Below are 20,784 nucleotides of genomic sequence, written 5' to 3' on the forward strand. Positions count from 1 at the left end.
TCCGCCCCTTAGATGATATCACAGTAATGCACCCATTATGGTGCCATGTTCAGCTGACTCTGAGCTATTTAGCTTTGGCTATTTCCGTCGGCCCCATTGTGGTTCGCACTGCGCAAGCGCTGGGCCTGTACAGTACAGGGGGGACATTATCCGCCGGGGGGACGCTCATCGGCAGAACACCGGCTAGCTGCAAGTGGTTCCGTTCTACTATTCGTATAAGCCTTAGCTCAGTGGCTGCAAAGAAGCTACATAAAATTATTTTGAGAAAGTTTGATCCTTATGTAAATGTGGAGCAACATATTAGCCAAGACATGTAAAATGAAGTAAGGAATTCATATACTGAATAATACTGTGCCAGATTCAGAAAGAGATACGACGGCGTATGTCCTGATACGCCGTTGTATCTCTGAGTTCGGCCGTCGTATCTATGCGCCTGATTCATAGAATCAGGTTACGCATAGATATCCCTAAGATCCGACAGGTGTAAGTGACTTACACCGTCGGATCTTAGGCTGCAATCTCACGCTGGCCGCTAGGTGGCGCTTCCATTTGTTTACGCAAGGAATATGCAAATGAGGAGTTATGCCAATTCAGAAACGAACGACCGCCCGGCGCTTTTTTTTTTACGTCGTTTGCGATCGGCTTTTTCCGGCGTATAGTTACCCCTGCTATATGAGGGGTATCCTATGTTAAAGCGGGAGTTCACCCGAAAAACTATTTTTAACATTAGATTGAGGCTCATTTTGTCTAGGGGAATCGGGTGTTTTTTTAAAAATCGAAGCTGTACTTACCGTTTTAGAGAGCGATCTTCTCCGCCGCTTCCGGGTATGGTCTTCGGGACTGGGCGTTCCTATTTGATTGACAGGCTTCCGACAGGCTTCCGATGGTCGCATACAGCGCGTCACGAGTAGCCGAAAGAAGTTGAACGTCGTGCGGCTCTATACGGCGCCTGCGCGACGACGTTCGGCTACTTTCAGAAAATCGTGACGCGCTATATGCGACCGTCGGAAGTCTGTCGGAAGCCTGTCAATCAAATAGGAACGCCCAGTCCCGCAGCCCATACCCGGAAGCGGCGGAGAAGATCGCTCTCTAAAACGGTAAGTACTGCTTCGATTTTAAAAAAAACTACCCGATTCCCCTTCACAAAATGAGCCTCAATCTAATGTTAAAAATTAAGTTTTTGGGTGAACCTCCACTTTAAGTATGGCCGTCGTTCCCGCACCGAGTTTTGAAATTTTACGTCGTTTGCGTAAGTCGTTCGCGAATACGGCTGGACGTAATTTACGTTAATGTCGAAAGCAATGACGTCCTTGCGACGTCATTTAGAGCAATGCACACTGGGAGATTTTACGGACGGGGCATGCGCCGTTCAAGTAAAACGTAAAAAACGCGGGGTCAAGGAAAATTTCAATAAAACACGCCCCCTACATCCCCATTTGAATTACGCGGCATTATGCCGCAACACATATGCTACGCCGCTCTAACTAAGGGCGCAAGTTCTTTCTGAATAAAGAACTCGCGTCCAAAGTTAGAGCGGCGTAACGTATCTCAGATACATTACGCCGGGCGGACAGATACGCCTATGTATCTGAATCCAGCCCACTGTCTTTACAGGGCTTTTAACTAAACTCATTTGGACTGTAAACATTTTTTAATCAGTCTGTGATCTTTCAAGGGCTCATATTAAAGACTCACCTTCATAAAAGTAACTTCTCTCATCTCAGATTTTTCAAAACACACCGACTTTCCTCTTTTCATTTCGTTGTTGATTTAGCTGTTAAGACAAGTTCAGCAGACCACATTTTTAAAAAGGAACATGAAAAATTCTAGGCCGATGAAAAGATAACACAACACATTTTCCAAATTAAATCTAAAATGATGTGAATCTAGGCTGAAAATGTTGATAAATAGACCACAAAGTTAGCAAAGCTTTGTCAGTTTTGCTCATCCAATAAGGGATGAGCAAAACTGATTTCACTTTGCAACAGTATTGCATTTTGGTTCATTAGAACATCACCATTTTGCAAAATGCTTTGGAGCCAAAATTAGTCTAAAGGAAGAAAAATTCAAGTTGTTTAAAAAGGGGTTGTAAAGGTACAATTTTTTTCCTAAATAGCTTCCTTTACCTTTGTACAGACTCACCCGGGACATCCCCGGACCCTCTTATGTCTAAAATCATCCTATGTCCACTAGGGGCATAGGATGACTGAGAAATGATATCTTGGACTACCTGAGATGGGATTATTATGTAATTATTATCCACAATATATTCCAGGATATCTGTAAAGAACAATTTACTGTTTGTTGATTCCGAACTCAACTGGTTAATTGTAAGAGTGACTCATTCATAATGTTGGGACACATACTGTTAGATGCTAATGCCACCACCTCCAGCCATCTGTCTGTTCTCTGTGCTAATTGATCCTGCTATTGTGTGAAGATGTCCTGTGTTTACACTTATGATAATGTGTATTGTATAGCAGGTGAACGAGGAGATGTGATGTCTACCCTGAAAGGTCATATCTATGAGTCGCCTAGTCTGGGTGAATAATTAGTTAATTAGCTCATGTTAATTTATGTTCTGGTTACCTCCTCTTTAAACTGTATATAAGGTTGTATTCTTGGTTCTATTAAACACTCCATGTTCAGCAGACAAACAAGTCTCATCTCGTTGTGTGCTTGAGAGCAGCTGGAATATCTGATATCTATATCCAGACTGATAGGAAGCAGTATATGACGTAAGCACTCAAGCGGATTGTGGGACGTCGTTCCGTTACAAGCTTGGTGCAGTTTTCCTTTACCTACCTCGATTTTGCTTTTAAATGTCCTTATTTCTTCTGAGAAATCCTCACTTGCTGTTCTTCTGTCTGTAACTCCACACAGTAATGCGAGGCTTTCTCCCTGGTGTGGAGTGTCGTGCTCGCCCCCTCCCTTGGACTACAGGAGAGTCAGGACTTCTCTACGTTGCAGATAGAGAAAGAAGCTGTGTGTTAGTGGGCGTCCCGACTCTCCTGTAGTCCAAGCTAGGGGGCAAGCACGACACTCCACACCAGGGAGAAAGCCTGGCATTACTGTGTGGAGTTACAGACAGAAGAACAGGAAGTGAAGATTTATCAGAAGAAATAAGGACATTTAAAAGCAAAATGGAAGGATGAGGTAAGTGAAGGAGGACTGCACTAAGGGAAAGGAAGCTATTTAGGGAAAAAAAATATTACCTTTACAACCCCTTTAAGCCCATTTTTAGCTCCACAACAAATGGTTTGTGAGTGTTTTTTTTTTTCAATTTTTGTTTTTGTTTTTAGGAATTTTGGAAAAAAGATGAAAACTAGCACTGTAAAAATAATTACCGTATTTATCGGCGTATAACACGCACCCTAACTTTAAGAGGGAAGTTTCAGGGGAAAAAAACATTCCACAGCCCCCTGCGTATAACACGCAGGCACGGTTTACCCTCTATTTTCAGGGTAAAAAAAGTGAGTGTTATACGCCAATAAATACAGTGTATACAGAACAGATGATTTTTTTCTTGTTTTTTTTGTGTATTTATTGTTATTTGATGGTTTTAAGCATTTAAATAATAAATATACAAACTGCTGCGCTAACATTTGATAAATTGAACACAAATTATACAAAGTGATCAAATAGCAGTGTAAAAAGGTAAAAAGAAAAGTCTGTGAACAAAGCCCATGATAGAAGATGCAAAAAAACATCACCAATCTCTATGCACCACCTCCAGAGAAAACGCGCTTATTTGCTTACTAAACCCATATGACTCTCATGGATAAAAGAGTCAGAATGATTTTTATGGATAATCCCTCTCACAAGATTAGTGTGTCTCCCTCAACTGGAAAATGTGGTCATCCCTGGCGATATCATAACTAAAATTGCCTCACACTCGGAAATCTTTACATATAGATAAAAACCGGTAAAGAGAGACTCATATGCTCCACAAAGCATAAATCCTCAATCATCACTATTAATTTACATGCTTTTTATTGAAATAAACAAGAAAAATACAGACTGTGATTCTATAAACAGACACAACAGATAAGGCAAGTTGGTGGAGACTGTTCATCCAGAAAGTACATCCTCAATAAGCTCACAGAAATCTTCTAGAAATTAGGGCTGTGGAAATTAACAATTAATTCCTCGATTAATTGTCAATTTTTTTGATCAATCGAAATTCTTTTGATTGGTACTCACCTCTCCGCCGGCTTCCGGGCCTTCAGGGAGTTCCGTTGGAGATCCGGTGATACCACGGACACCGGCGGGGCTTGCCGCGTCCATCTGAAGGGCTCCTTTGCTGTGCCTTCATATCTGCATGCCGGCGGGACCTTACTATCTGCCACACACAAGGGCTGTTACACTTCCCTCTATCACTTCCCTCTATCAACCTGGCATTCTACAGCCATCCACTGGGAGTTGTGATAGTTCCCTTCACGGGACATCTACATGCCGAACACGAAAATTGTAATCAGTAACAGCCCTACTAGAAATCAATAATATTTTTCAACGGCATGTAAATAACACCAGTCTAAATCTTATAAAGGGGAAGTAAAAAATATCAAGAAAACAGACGGGCGCAGTCACGGAACTTCGGACCGGGGCGCGCGCGCGCGTGACCCACGGCTGGACTCTTAAAGGCTACGTACAGGTACGTGCCTGTGCCCAGCCGTGCCATTCTGCTGACTTATATCGGCATTAGGCGATCCTTAAGTGGTTAAGTGAGTTATTCCTAAGAATTACAGGCCTACAATATAAAATGACAAATTTCCAAGCAAAATAATTGTACCGCTTTCAGCACCTAAAATCTTAAAGAACCATACCGCCAGGGAGGTTAAAGCGATGCAGTGCCATATCGCAAAAAGTGCTCTGGTTAGGAAGGGGGTAAATTCTTCTCTGGTTAGGAAGGGGGTAAATTCTTCTCTGGTTAGGAAGGGGGTAAATTCTTCTCTGGTTAGGAAGGGGGTAAATTCTTCTCTGGTTAGGAAGGGGGTAAATTCTTCTCTGGTTAGGAAGGGGGTAAATTCTTCTCTGGTTAGGAAGGGGGTAAATTCTTCTCTGGTTAGGAAGGGGGTACATTTTTCCAGGGCTCAAGTGGTTAAGGCAAACTATAGTATTTATAACTCTGATTACCCAGGACAGTCAACAATTGGCTATTTGTCCAATTAAATTTTTTTTGTTAAAGCGGAGGTTTACCCATAGCGCACACTTTTTAGCCTTAGATTCCTGCTCGTTTTGTCTAGGGCAGTGATGGCGAACGCGTGGCACGCGTGCCGCTCCCGGCACGGCAAGCTGTTTTGGTGGGCACGCGGTGACAATGCAGAAATGTCAAAGAAAAAAAAATTAAATCGTTAAATCGTCAAACCGCAACTAGAAACTACATTTCCCACACTACCCTGTGCTAGCGGTGACGTGTCCGAGTGGGCGTAACTTAGAATGAGCGCCCGGAGGTCACGTGCTAGCTTGCTACCCAATGAAAGCTCTCAGATCATCCACTGCCTGACGTGCTGCTGGGCGTGACTGGGAGCATGAGGAGAAGACGCGCGGCGGGAAAGAGCTGCAAGACTCGTGAAGCCATCTTCTTCATTGCGCAGTTTGATTCAGCTGCAGACAAAAGTAAGAATACTTATTACTCGAATACTATTTAGACATGGGATACCTGGGTCGTTTTATGACGTCTATTATGGGTTGCCCTGCTAACATCACCCAATCTAAAATGTAAAATTTTGCTGAACAATGACTTTAGCTAATCTCGCTGGTGGGTGTTCTGACAGTTGCTGACTGACTTGGGAAACTTTGTTCTGCAAACATATTACCCCCCTCATTGCAAATGAGGGGGGGTAATATGTTTGCAAATGACACCTAGGCCCAAAAACAGCAATGAGGGAGGTAATATGTTTGCTGTTATTGGGCATAGGTGTCATTTGCAAACATATTACCTCCCTCATTGCTGTTATTGGGCCTAGGTGTCATTTGCAATGAGGGGGGTAATATGTTTGCAAATGACACCCAGGCCCAATAACAGCAATGAGGGGGGTAATATGTTTGCTGTTATTGGGCCTAGGTGTCATTTGCAAACATATTACCCCCCTCATTGCTGTTATTGGGTCTAGGTGTCCTTTGCAAACATATTACCCCCCTCATTGCAAATGAGGGGGGTAATATGTTTGCAAATGACACCTAGGCCCAATAACAGCAATGAGGGGGGTAATATGTTTGCAAATGACACCTAGGCCCAATAAAAGCAATGAGGGGGGGTAATATGTTTGCAAATGACACCTAGGCCCAAAAACAGCAATGAGGGAGGTAATATGTTTGCTGTTATTGGGCATAGGTGTCATTTGCAAACATATTACCTCCCTCATTGCTGTTATTGGGCCTAGGTGTCATTTGCAATGAGGGGGGTAATATGTTTGCAAATGACACCTAGGCCCAATAACAGCAATGAGGGGGGTAATATGTTTGCAAATGACACCTAGGCCCAATAAAAGCAATGAGGGGGGGTAATATGTTTGCAAATGACACCTAGGCCCAAAAACAGCAATGAGGGAGGTAATATGTTTGCTGTTATTGGGCATAGGTGTCATTTGCAAACATATTACCTCCCTCATTGCTGTTATTGGGTCTAGGTGTCCTTTGCAAACATATTACCCCCCTCATTGCAAATGAGGGGGGTAATATGTTTGCAAATGACACCTAGGCCCAATAACAGCAATGAGGGGGGGTAATATGTTTGCAAATGACACCTAGGCCCAATAAAAGCAATGAGGGGGGGTAATATGTTTGCAAATGACACCTAGGCCCAAAAACAGCAATGAGGGAGGTAATATGTTTGCTGTTATTGGGCATAGGTGTCATTTGCAAACATATTACCTCCCTCATTGCTGTTATTGGGCCTAGGTGTCATTTGCAATGAGGGGGGTAATATGTTTGCAAATGACACCCAGGCCCAATAACAGCAAACATATTACCCCCCCTCATTGCTGTTATTGGGCCTGGGTGTCATTTGCAAACATATTACCTCCCTCATTGCTGTTATTGGGCCTAGGTGTCATTTGCAATGAGGGGGGTAATATGTTTGCAAATGACACCCAGGCCCAATAACAGCAATGAGGGGGGGTAATATGTTTGCTGTTATTGGGCCTAGGTGTCATTTGCAAACATATTACCCCCATCATTGCTGTTATTGGGCCTGTGTCCTGGCCTATGGACAACAATGACACACTTTTTTTTTTTTAATTTTAGCCCTTTGGATTCTTCTTTGCAATTCTTGTAGAATCTACAGCAGCTTCCAGACCCAGCAGAGCAGTGTCAGCAGCGGCACAGCACGCCTTATTGTTTCACAGGACATTGGACGATTTGAGCTTATATCTGTCTACATTAAAAAAAGTAAGTTGCTAAGGGTCACATCTGGCCCCCGGGCTACGGTAGTTTCCTGTGTCCCTATGGACAACAATGAAAACATATTTTTTTTTTCATTACAGCCCTCTCTCCGGGATTCTACTTTGCAAATCTTGTAGAATGTACAGCAGCTTTCAGACCCAGCAGAGCGGTGTCAGCAGCGGCACAGCACGCCTTGTTGTTTCACAGGACATTGGACGATTTGAGCTTATATCTGTCTACATTACAGAAACGTAAGTTGCTAAGGGTCACATCTGGCCCCCGGGCTATGGTAGTTTCCTGTGTCCCTATGGACAACAATGAAAACATATTTTTTTTTTCATTACAGCCCTCTCTTTGGGATTCTTCTTTGCAATTCAGAATCTACAGCAGCTTCCAGACCCAGCATAGCGGTGTCAGCAGCGGCACAGCGCGACTTCTTGTTTCACAGGATATTGGACGATGTATATCTGTCTACAAAACCGTGAGTTGTTCTACCTTTTTTGTGAAATGTTGCAATAATATTTTTGGTATAGGTAGGTAGGGATAGATTTGTATTGGGTGCTTCATCCATCCTTATTTTATACATTTTGTGTTTTTTGTAGACATGAACAACCAAAAATGAGTACATCAAAAAAAGCAAAATTAAAAACAGATAGTGGAAGATCATTCCAAGAGACCTGGACACAGTCATTTGGAGTGATTGAACGCAATGGGAAAGCGTTATGTGTTCTGTGTAGTGAAAGTGTGGTATCTCGCACATCTAGTGTCAAACGTCATTTTGATACCAACCACAAAAGTGTTGCCGAACTTGGTGTAGCTGAAAGAAAAGAGTTTCTTGATGGGAAATTGAAGAGATATCACTGCCAGTATCGTAGTTTTTGCAACTATCTTTCTAAAACAAATTATCTGGCAAATGCCAGCTTTGAAATTTCACTGTGCATAGCAAAACATGAAAAGCCCCTCTCTGATGGCGATTTTATCAAAACGGCCATGTTGGCTGTGAGTAATTCCCTTTTTCATGAATTTCCAAACAAGGACAAAATTAAGCAACGAATCTCTGAAATGCCACTTAGCAGAAATACTGTTAAAGATAGAGTCCTGCGTATGGCAAGTGATGTTAGTCAGCAGCTCACCACTGACTTACAAAAGGCAGCCTGTTACTCCATGTGCTTGGATGAAAGCACAGACATAAATAATCATGCAAGGCTAGCAGTAATTTTGCGTTATGCTGTTGGTGACACCATGAGAGAGGAGCTCATGAAACTGTTGTCTTTGCCTGGAAGAACACAAGGGATAGATATCTACAATGCTGTGATGGAGGCTTTTGTCTCACAAGACATAAGGCCAGAAAAAGTGGTTTCAGTTACTAGTGACGGGGCACCTTCCATGGTGGGGGTAACATCTGGTTTCATACAGTTTTTTGTCAAAGAAGCAAAGCACCCAGTCATTCAATTTCATTGTATTATACATCAAGAAGCTCTTTGTGCCAAGGAAAGCAGCAAAATATTAGACGATATCCTCAAGGATGTCACAAAAATGGTGAATTACATCATGGCTCGTGCTCTTAATTTTCGACAGTTTCAAGCACTTCTTGATGAGGTACAGGCACAGTATAATACTTTACTTATGTACAATAATGTACGATGGCTAAGCAGAGGACAGGTCTTGGAGAGATTTGTAGCCTGTTTGGATGAAATTAGGCTGTTTATGAATGACAAGGGGCAGGAATATCCACAGCTCACTGATATGACCTGGCTCACCAATCTCATGTTTTTTACTGATTTTACAATACACTTCAATGTCCTGAACAAAAAACTGCAAGGTTTAGGGAAAACAGCAGAAAGAATGTTTTGTGATATCAGAACATTTGAGAGAAAACTGCAGGTTTTTGAAAGAGACCTTGAAAGTGGGCAGCTGAAATATTTTCCCAATCTAAAAATGCATTTGGAAAATTCTACAACATTTACAGACAATCCAAACCATCATGAAATCTACAAGGAATTTTCTTGCATTATAGCAGTTGCAAAGGAGAATTTTGGCAACAGATTTGTACAGTTCCGTAAGATGGAAACAACCCTGAGTTTTCTTACTTCTCCAGATAAAGCCAAATTTGAAGAACTTGATCTTTCCTGCTTACACTGGTTAGATTTAGAAAATTTGGAAATGGAGCTACTGGAATTTCAAGAAAGCTCTATCTGGAAAAATAAATTCTCTGACCTGCGTGCCACTCTTGAAAAGATGGAGTGTGAAGGGATGACCAAAGACAGCACAGTTGCTAGTTCAGAAAATGAAATACTTAAAGTGTGGAATTCTCTGCCAAATAATTTTAAGGCAATGAAAACACTTGGGATTGCTTTCCTTACTTTGTTTGGGTCATCCTATGCTTGTGAGCAGCTGTTTTCAGCATTGAATTATATCAAATGTGATGCCAGAAATAGACTAACAGATGATTTGAGTGCTGTATGTGTTGCTCTCAAACTAACGGAGTATGAGCCAAGGTTTGACAAGTTATCAGCATGCATACAACAGTAAAAATCACATTAATTGTGCAAAAGCATCCCAAATCTTTATCAACGCCCAGCCAAGGCATCTTAAAAAATGCCCAGCAATGGCATCTTTAATAATGCTCAGGCAAGGCATCTTTACCAATGCCCAGCCAAGGCATCTTTAAAAATGCCCAGCAATGGCATCTTTAATAATTCCCAGCCATGGCATCTTTACCAATGCCCAGCCAAGGCATCTTTAAAAATGCCCAGCAATGGCATCTTTAATAATGCCCAGCCATGGCATCTTTACCAATGCCCAGCCAAGGCATCTTTACCAATGCCCAGCCAAGGCATCTTTACCAATGCCCAGCCAAGGTATCTTTACCAATGCCCAGCCAAGGCATCTTTACCAATGCCCAGCCAAGGCATCTTTAAAAATGCCCAGCCAAGGTATCTTTAAAAATGCCCACTGCTCTGCTGGGTCTGGAAGCTGCTGTAGATTCTAATCTACAAGAATTGCAAAGAAGAATCCAAAGGGCTAAAATGAAAAAAACAAAAATGTGTCATTGCATCTTTACCAATGCCCAGCCAAGGCATCTTTACCAATGCCCAGACAAGGCATCTTTACCAATGCCCAGCCAAGGCATCTTTACCAATGCCCAGCCAAGGCATCTTTAAAAATGCCCAGCAATGGCATCTTTAATAATGCCCAGCCATGGCATCTTTACCAATGCCCAGCCAAGGCATCTTTAAAAATGCCCAGCAATGGCATCTTTAATAATGCCCAGGCAAGGCATCTTTACCAATGCCCAGCCAAGGCATCTTTACCAATGCCCAGCCAAGGTATCTTTACCAATGCCCAGCCAAGGCATCTTTACCAATGCCCAGCCAAGGCATCTTTAAAAATGCCCAGCAATGGCATCTTTAATAATGCCCAGGCAAGGCATCTTTACCAATGCCCAGCCAAGGCATCTTTACCAATGCCCAGCCAAGGCATCTTTAAAAATGCCCAGGCAAGGTATCTTTAAAAATGCCCACTGCTCTGCTGGGTCTGGAAGCTGCTGTAGATTCTAATCTACAAGAATTGCAAAGAAGAATCCAAAGGGCTAAAATGAAAAAAACAAAAATGTGTCATTGCATCTTTACCAATGCCCAGCCAAGGCATCTTTACCAATGCCCAGACAAGGCATCTTTACCAATGCCCAGCCAAGGCATCTTTAAAAATGCCCAGCAATGGCATCTTTAATAATGCCCAGCCATGGCATCTTTACCAATGCCCAGCCAAGGCATCTTTAAAAATGCCCAGCAATGGCATCTTTAATAATGCCCAGGCAAGGCATCTTTACCAATGCCCAGCCAAGGCATCTTTACCAATGCCCAGCCAAGGTATCTTTACCAATGCCCAGCCAAGGCATCTTTACCAATGCCCAGCCAAGGCATCTTTACCAATGCCCAGCCAAGGTATCTTTACCAATGCCCAGCCAAGGCATCTTTAAAAATGCCCAGCAATGGCATCTTTAATAATGCCCAGGCAAGGCATCTTTACCAATGCCCAGCCAAGGCATCTTTAAAAATGCCCAGGCAAGGAATCTTTACCAATGCCCAGCCAAGGCATCTTTAAAAATGCCCAGCAATGGCATCTTTAATAATGCCCAGGCAAGGCATCTTTACCAATGCCCAGCCAAGGCATCTTTAAAAATGCCCAGCAATGGCATCTTTAATAATGCCCAGGCAAGGCATCTTTACCAATGCCCAGCCAAGGCATCTTTAAAAATGCCCAGCCATGGCATCTTTAATAATGCCCAGCCATGGCATCTTTACCAATGCCCAGCTAAGGCATCTTTACCAATGCCCAGCCAAGGCATCTTTAAAAATGCCCAGGCAAGGCATCTTTACCAATGCCCAGCCAAGGCATCTTTAAAAATGCCCAGCAATGGCATCTTTAATAATGCCCAGGCAAGGCATCTTTACCAATGCCCAGCCAAGGCATCTTTAAAAATGCCCAGCAATGGCATCTTTAATAATGCCCAGGCAAGGCATCTTTACCAATGCCCAGCCAAGGCATCTTTAAAAATGCCCAGCCATGGCATCTTTAATAATGCCCAGCCATGGCATCTTTAATAATGCCCAGCCATGGCATCTTTACCAATGCCCAGCCAAGGCATCTTTAAAAATGCCCAGCAATGGCATCTTTAATAATGCCCAGGCAAGGCATCTTTACCAATGCCCAGCCAAGGCATCTTTAAAAATGCCCAGCAATGGCATCTTTAATAATGCCCAGGCAAGGCATCTTTACCAATGCCCAGCCAAGGCATCTTTAAAAATGCCCAGCAATGGCATCTTTAATAATGCCCAGGCAAGGCATCTTTACCAATGCCCAGCCAAGGCATCTTTAAAAATGCCCAGCCATGGCATCTTTAATAATGCCCAGCCATGGCATCTTTAATAATGCCCAGCCATGGCATCTTTACCAATGCCCAGCCAAGGCATCTTTAAAAATGCCCAGCAATGGCATCTTTAATAATGCCCAGGCAAGGCATCTTTACCAATGCCCAGCCAAGGCATCTTTAAAAATGCCCAGCCATGGCATCTTTAATAATGCCCAGCCATGGCATCTTTACCAATGCCCAGCTAAGGCATCTTTACCAATGCCCAGCCAAGGCATCTTTAATAATGCCCAGCAATAGATCATTAGACTCATCCTCTGCTTATGTACAATAATGTCTTTTAGCTATGCAAAGTATACTGTGCCTGTACCCATCACAGCATTGTAGATCTCTATCCCTTGTGTAAGCAAATGCATCTTTACCAATGCCCAGCCAAGGCATCTAATGCCCAGCCAAGGCATCTTTACCAATCTTTACCAATGCCCAGACAAGGCATCTTTAAAAATGCCCAGCAATGGCATCTTTAAAGATGCCTTACCAAGGCATCTTTAATAATGCCCAGCAAAGCCATCTTTGGAAATGCCCAGCAAAGCCATCTTTGGAAATGCCCAGCAAAGCCATCTTTGGAAATGCCCAGCAAAGCCATCTTTGGAAATGCCCAGCAAAGCCATCTTTGGAAATGCCCAGCAAAGCCATCTTTGGAAATGCCCAGCAAAGTCATCTTTGAAAATGCCCAGCAAAGCCATCTTTGAAAATGCCTAGCAAAGGCATCCTTACCAGCGATCAGCAAAGGCATCTTTACCAGCGATCTGCAAATGTATCCTTATCCAAAAATACATGCACAAGTACAGTTGTTGAGATTCTTTTTCAATAAAAAAAAAATGTTTAATAGAAAGCTCTGTTATTGTGTTTTTCTTTTAAAACAAAAGCTGTTAATTAGTTTGGACAAGTGTACGAGTTGATTTTTCTAAACGAAAACCTTGGTATTCATGTTTAATTGCAGTGTTGGCACTTCAAAAAAAAATTAGGTTTTGTGTTGCAGTTTGGGCACTCGGGCTCAAAAAGGTTCGCCATCACTGGTCTAGGGGAATCGGCTATTTGTTTTAAAATATGATCCGTACTTACCCGTTTTAGAGAGCGATCTTCTCCGCCGCTTCCGGGTATGGGCTGCGGGACTGGGCGTTCCTTCTTGATTGACAGTCTTCCGAGAGGCTTCAGACGGTCGCATCCATCGCGTCACTAGTAGCCGAAAGAAGCCGAACGTCGGTGCGCAGGCGCAGTATAGAGCCGCACCGACGTTCGGCTTCTTTCGGCTACGAGTGACGCGATGGATGCGACCGTCGGAAGCCTCTCGGAAGACTGTCAATCAAGAAGGAACGCCCGCTCCCGAAGACCCATACCCGGAAGCGACGGAAGAAGATGCATCTCGAAAACGGGTAAGTACGGCTCATATTTTAATACAAATAGCCGATTCCCCTAGACAAAACGAGCAGGAATCTAAGGGGAAAATAGAAACAAAAAACGAATTGGGTGAACTCCCGCTTTAAGGTTTGCTTCACTGACCTTTTGAATACAATTAACATATGACTGGCAATTCTATCAACGTTGATGACTTCCCTTTTTAATGTTTATATGTTTAAATAGACTGCTACCTGTCTATGAGAGCACATCAGGAATATATGGTACAGATATAGACTACATATACACTATACATACAGTAGTATCCTACAATATTTTCTGTGGACGTGGAACAAAACTCTCGCTATATTTAAAGGTTTATGTCTTTGATGGAGACACAATACAACCAGTGCCCACCCACTGAGCTATGACTAAGCATTGAGGTTCAATGTGAAACGCGTCAGCTGTTTTTTCCCACTGTATGCTGTTTTTTGTAGTGCATTTTCTTTTTACCCAATAAAGGGCACGTATTTTTAAGACATTGGAGTGCGGCTGTCCATATACTTTCCTCCCTTTGCATTCCCTATCAGTGCCCACCCACTACCGAAATATACATTTTGTTGAATTGAATTGTATTTGCATTATGTGCATAGAGAAAAACGGTTGTCTTATTGGTGTAGACATTTGTTTTACTCACCTGTGTGAAATCTCTCTCAATCAACATTTTCATATTGTGTTTTTTCATAAGTGCAAGAATTTTTGTTAGTGTTTCTTCCACATGTTTCGCAGTATGGTGGTGAATGATGAGGTCAACCATATCCTCCACAGATTTATCTTTAACCTCACTTGTCACAATTCGGCCTTCTTTTAAAGGTGGGTCTATGGCACAAAGAATGTGTTTAAAGCTTGCTATGTCGTCCCCTCTCAGTGTTTTCAGATGTCTTGTCACGATGTTGTTTATTTCCTTTTCCATGCGGATGTTGGGCAGAGATTGTTCTGACTGTGAAGGTCCTGGAATAGATATGGAGATGTGAGAAATTGAACAAATACAGCACATGAAAGGGTCAGTCCACTCAAAACTAATATTTTTAATGTAGTAGATGCTGGTAGATTGAATCCCCTCTGTCTCCGGCACCCCACATTTTTTTCTTTGTACTCTCCTTTACAGATTTTTACTATTACGTCTAGAGTAGTCTCACCCAGGGCCACCATCAGGAATTATGGGGCCCCTTACCAACGCTGTATCCTGGCCTAGGCCAACAAGGCCCAGGCCTAGGGCAGCACTTTGCAGGGGGGCAGCACGGAAAGTGTCCCCGCTGGCTTGTGCTACACTGTTGGTGTAACACAAGCTGTTTCTAATTTTGACTGTCCTATCATCCTGGAACACAAACCTTCCACACTGTGCTATATGTTTTCTGCTGCACCATTGGCATGGTTATATCTTCTTAGTCCTCTCCATAAAATTATCAGACATTTGTGCTTAAAGTAGAACTATAGACAGCACTTTTTTTTTTCCATTTTGGACAGAGTAAGGGAGGGTTAGAGCCCCTGTCAATTTTTATTTTTTTACCATCCCTGTCCCATTGCAGAGATTTCCCTTCACTCTCGTCCCCATAGCCAAACAGGAGGTGATAGGAAATCTATGCAAATTAAGGGAATCCATTCCCCCCACCCAGGCATTGAGAACTAGTGTCCCCACTCGTAAATGTCATTGTGGGTCTTAAACAGAAAGGGGTGTGACCTTGACAGGAAGGGGGTGGGTCATATTTAAATTAGGGGGTGTGCGAGTTAAGTCAGGCCTAGGGCAGCACAAAACCTAAATACACCACTATAAAGGAAGAGCGAGGGAGAGCGGGACTTTAAATGAAGTGTGTGCTGGAAAAGCTTGAAATAGTAAAGGATGATTGAAGTAGATTATGATCATTTAATACTTTCATATAATGTATCGTACATAACTATATTACATTATTGAAGAAGATCATAATTATACAGTATTAAATACTTATATAGATAGATTCAAATTCATGTCAACAAAAAGACAAAAATGATAAGGTTAAAAAACATAGGCCGGGATTCACATACATCGCCGCCGTAGTGTATCTCTTTTACGCTACGCCGACGCAACGCAGAGAGGCAAGCATGGAATTCACAAAGCAAATGCTCCCAATGTTGCCCCGGCATAACGTAAATTCGTAGGCGTAAGCCAGCCTAATTCAAAGCAGGTGGAAGTGGGCGTGATTCATTTAAATGAAGCGTGACCCCATGCAAATGATGGGCCGAACGAACGGCGCATGCGCCGTCCCGTGGACGTATCCCAGTGCACATGCTCAGAATCACATCGAAACTACTCCCTAAGATACGTCAAATCACTGCCTATGACGTGAACGTAACCTACGCCCAGCCCTATTCACGTACTACAATGTAAACAACGTAAAATATGACGGCTGTGTTCCCTGGTCCATACCTTTGCATGACTTGCGCCTCCTATATGAGGAATAACTTTACGCCGGACGTACGACTTACGCAAACCGCGTATCTGATCCGCCGGGCGCAACTACATTCGTGAATCGCCGTATTTCCCTCATTTGCATATTGGAATCGAAATTCCCATATGCCTCCAGCGTAAATATGCGCCCAAGATACGCCGGCGTAGGCAAGTTACGTCGGTCGGAAGAAGCCTATTTTCAGGCGTATCTTGCTTTGTGGGCACAGCGCACAGATACGACGGCGCACATTTACACTTACGCGGCGTATCTCGAGATACGTCGGCGTAAGTGCTTTGTGAATCCGGGCCATTGACTTTTATGGAAAGCTTAAAGCAGTTCAGAACAAAAATCAGGATATACAGACACAATATGCAATATGGGGTATTGTAGTAACATATAGTTGGAGCATGAAGTTGTTAGCTCTATGCGTTTCGCGCCTTTAAGTCGCTCATTAGGAGCAAAGATGCATTGTGTTTCTGTAAAGACAAAAGCACAATTTAGGCTGGTTCAGGGCATCTGACATTCTGGGGACGGTGAGCAATCAAAGTCCCAGTTGGTACTTACCGGGGTATTCCCATGTAGCTGGCATGGAAGTCGAGCCCAAACAGACCCCAATAGGCGTAGATCCTGCCAGGGACTGAGGCAGGGTGCTGAACGGCAGACGGCTATCCACACACAGAGGCGCACACCCAGGATGGACAGGCATCAGGCAGGAAGTAATATATGGACTTAGGTCAAGATAATGACTGCAGGTGAGAAGAGAGTGAAGTGCAAATTACTGGACAATTAGTGTTTGAAAGGAAAAGAAAAAAAAAATGGATGGAAGTGTGTGTTTTAGTACTCTATAATAAAAATATGCGTTTGCATATATAATTTATTGTAACTAATATTTCCCATTTTTTTTTTAATTTTTCCTCAATACCTTTCATTATTTATTTTTTCCCCTTTGCCTGTTAGTCCTGTGCTCATATGTCTATTATGGGTTTTAATTATTTATTTATTTTACTTGGTTTTGGATTTTTGGCTTCTCCAGGTCATCTATCATTCTTCACGGGTCCCATTTGTTTCTGGCTATGGGTGTTGTGTTATCCCTGCCCCCTGCTGGCTTTGCTCATGTCCGGGGGCTGTGACGCGCACTGCCTACCTACCCCCTCTCATGGCATTTTTGATGCGCGCATCGACATCAGGCTCTCTTTGCCGCACATGGAGCTTGTCTCCTTGCCGCGTCTAAGGCAGCTACGAGAAATGTGGGTAGCTATTGGCGCCAAACCACCGGGCGGCTCTTCCGCTTTGGGGTGGGCGCCTCTCCTCCCCATTTTCTCGCGTGCGTGACGTAGGCGGGGTGTGTCGGACGGCAGCGTCTATATATGGGGGCGCTGCCTTTGGGTGTTTCAGGCATTCGGCTCATTGCACTTCATAGCACACATGCATCATTATTGACTCTACAGGTAACATTTTCCTCATTTTCCACATTAGCTGACACGCACTCAGCTTTACACCAATTCCTTCTCCTTTTATGCACCTTTTTTCCCTCTCTTTTTTTTCTTTTCCTTTCAAACACTAATTGTCCAGTAATTTGCACTTCACTCTCTTCTCACCTGCAGTCATTATCTTGACCTAAGTCCATATATTACTTCCTGCCTGATGCCTGTCCATCCTGGGTGTGCGCCTCTGTGTGTGGATAGCCGTCTGCCGTTCAGCACCCTGCCTCAGTCCCTGGCAGGATCTACGCCTATTGGGGTCTGTTTGGGCTCGACTTCCATGCCAGCTACATGGGAATACCCCGGTAAGTACCAACTGGGACTTTGATTGCTCACAGTCCCCAGAATGTCAGATGCCCTGAAGCAGCCTAAATTGTGCTTTTGTCTTTACAGAAACACAATGCATCTTTGCTCCTGATGAGCGACTTAAAGTCATGAAACGCATAGAGCTAACAACTTCATGCTCCAACTATATGTTACTACAATACCCCATATTGCATATTGTGTCTGTATATCCTGATTTTTGTTCTGAACTGCTTTAAGCTTTCCATAAAAGTCTATGCATTTTAACCTTATCATTTCTGTCTTTTTGTTGACATGAATTTGAATCTATCTATATAAGTATTTAATGCCGTATAATTATGATCTTCTTATCCTTTTCTATTTTAAGCTTTTCCCACACACACTTCATTTAAAGTCTGCTCTCCTTCGCTCTTCCTTTATACAAATAACAGGGATGGAGGTAATTGACTGTGTAATTTCCTCATTTAAAGTCCCACTAAACTCTCCCCTTTTAAAATGAACTAAATACACCACTGCCTTACACAGATTCAGGCATGGGCCCCCTGGAGCAGAGAACCGGGGGTAGGGGGTGCTGTCGCCTCAAATTGAGAAGTGGGGGGTGTGAATTGAGAAGCGGGGGGTGCTGCCGCTGCAAATTGAGGTTGGGGGGCTTTGGGTGCTGACGGAAAAAAAAGGGGGGTTGCCCTGGGGACCTCTGGGACCTCTGGGCCCCTTACAAAAAAAAAAGAAATAGAAAAAGTATGTATATATATATATATATATATATATATATATATATATATATATATATATATATATATATATATATATATATATATATATATATATATATATATATATAAAAGAAGGGGCTAGCCATCCGGGGCCATGGGGACCTCTGGACCCTTTAATAAAAAAAATAAAAAAAATCTATAAAAAAATAAAAGAAAATTGTTTAAAAAAAAAGGGGGGGGTTGCCATCCTGGGCCTTGGGGACCTCTGGGCCCTTTAATAAAAAGATAAATGAAATAAAAAAAATATATAAAAAAATAAAATAAAATAGTTACAAAAAAAAGGGGGGGGGGATTGCCATCCGGGGCCCTGGGGACCTCTGGGCCCTTTAGTAAAAACAAACAAAAAAAAAATATATAAAAAAAAAAAATAAAATAAAAAAATTAAAAAAAGGGGGGGTTGCCATCCGGGCCCCTTACAGGTGTACTGCCTGTACCCCCCTGATGGCGGCCCTGGTCTCACCCATCACATCGTATATTCTGTAAAGTATGATGTCTCAATAAAAGAAACATTCACAACATTTAAAGCCCTACAAATGCAACAACTTCAGATTAGAACCGAACCTTCTATTCATAAATCATGAATTTTTTTTATTGAATTTTTAGAAGCAGTGAAAGTTAACAATCTTTGTTATATATCAAAAATTAAGATGAGGTACATATTAAAGAATGTATATGGCAGAATACAGTTACCAATTATGGACAAACATTGTATCTCTAACAAGTGATGAATGTAAGGTCAGCTGTGTAGTCCAATGCCCCCAGATACCCCATTTGGGCGCAAACTGTGTCATGGGGTGCCTGGAACACATCTCCCCTGTAAATCCAATGAGCTTTTTAAGAATAAATAGTTAACATCTTTGAGAAACATTAACAACATATATCAAATTACTGTCAGTTTTGTGTTATGCTGCGTACACGCGCTCGGAACCCCATTTGAGAGCTGTCTTTCAAATTTTTTTTTAAACAAAACTTGTCGGAAATTCCGACCGTGTATACACAATTCCAACGCACCAAATTCCACGCATGCTCGGAATCAAGCAGAAGAGCCGCACTGGCTATTGAACATCATTTTTCTCGGCTCGTCGTAGGTGTTGTACGTTACCGCGTTCTTGACGTTCGGAAATTTCCGACAACATTTGTGTGACCGTGTGTACGCAAGACAAGTTTGAGCCAACATTCTGTCGGAAAAAAATCCACGGTTTTGTTGTCGGAATGTCCAATCGTGTGTACGCGGCATTAGTCATATCAGGGGGTGTTTGTATTTACATGCCACTCCAACCAGTGTGACCATTGCGTGGAGATTGAAGGCAAGCGTCCTTCGTGTGTAGCAAATTTATTTTCATAAGACCCATGGGTGTGAACCAGTGTAATTACTTTGGGCCAGATTCAGAAAGACTTACGATGGGCGTATCAGTAGATTCGCCGTCGTAAGTCCGAATCCGCGCGGTCGCAACTTTAAGCGCATGCTCAAACTGAGATACGCTTAAATGTTGCTAAGATACGACCGGCATAAATCTCCTACGCCGTCGTATCTTAACTGCATATTTACGCTGGCCGCTAGGGGCGTGTACGCTGATTTACGCCTAGAATATGCAAATCAGCTAGATACGCCTATTCGCGAACGTACGCCTGGCCGTCGCAGTAAAGATACGCCATTTGGGTAAGTGGTTTTTAGGCGTAAAGATAAACCACCAAAAAGATGGCGCAGCCAATGTTAAGTATGGACGTCGGAACCGCGTCAAATTTTTCAAATTTTACTTTGTTTGCGTAACTCGTTCGTGAATGGGGCTGGCCGTAATTTACGTTCACGTCGAAGCATTGACGATTTGCCAACGTCATTTGGAGCATGCGCACTAGGATACGTCCACGGACGGCGCATGCGCCGTTCCTTAGAAACGTCAAATACGTGGGGTCACTAGTATTTTGCATAGAACACGCCCCCAACCAGCCTATTTTGAATTAGGCGGGCTTACACTGGTCCAGTTACACTGCGCCGCCGTAAGTTACAGCGCAAGTTCTTTGTGAATACAGGACCTGGTGCTCTAACTTACGGCGGTGTAGTGTATCTGAGATACGCTACGCCC

General features: G+C 42.9%; 1 protein-coding gene across 1 annotated transcript in view; it reads right to left on the minus strand.

The window, feature by feature from the left end:
• Positions 1–1,714: 1,714 nt before the first annotated feature.
• LOC120943022 overlaps positions 1,715–20,784 on the minus strand; it is a 63,765-nt gene continuing 44,695 nt past the window's right edge. The window contains exons 13-14 of the mRNA XM_040356073.1: positions 14,355–14,668; positions 1,715–1,774 (exon numbers count right to left, since the gene is read on the minus strand). Coding sequence (XP_040212007.1) covers positions 1,730–1,774; positions 14,355–14,668 — 359 coding nt within the window. The 3' untranslated portion in view covers positions 1,715–1,729. The remainder of the gene's footprint in view (positions 1,775–14,354; positions 14,669–20,784) is intronic.

This window comes from Rana temporaria, chromosome 6 (assembly GCF_905171775.1).
Source record: "Rana temporaria chromosome 6, aRanTem1.1, whole genome shotgun sequence".
NCBI classification, from domain to species: domain Eukaryota; kingdom Metazoa; phylum Chordata; class Amphibia; order Anura; family Ranidae; genus Rana; species Rana temporaria.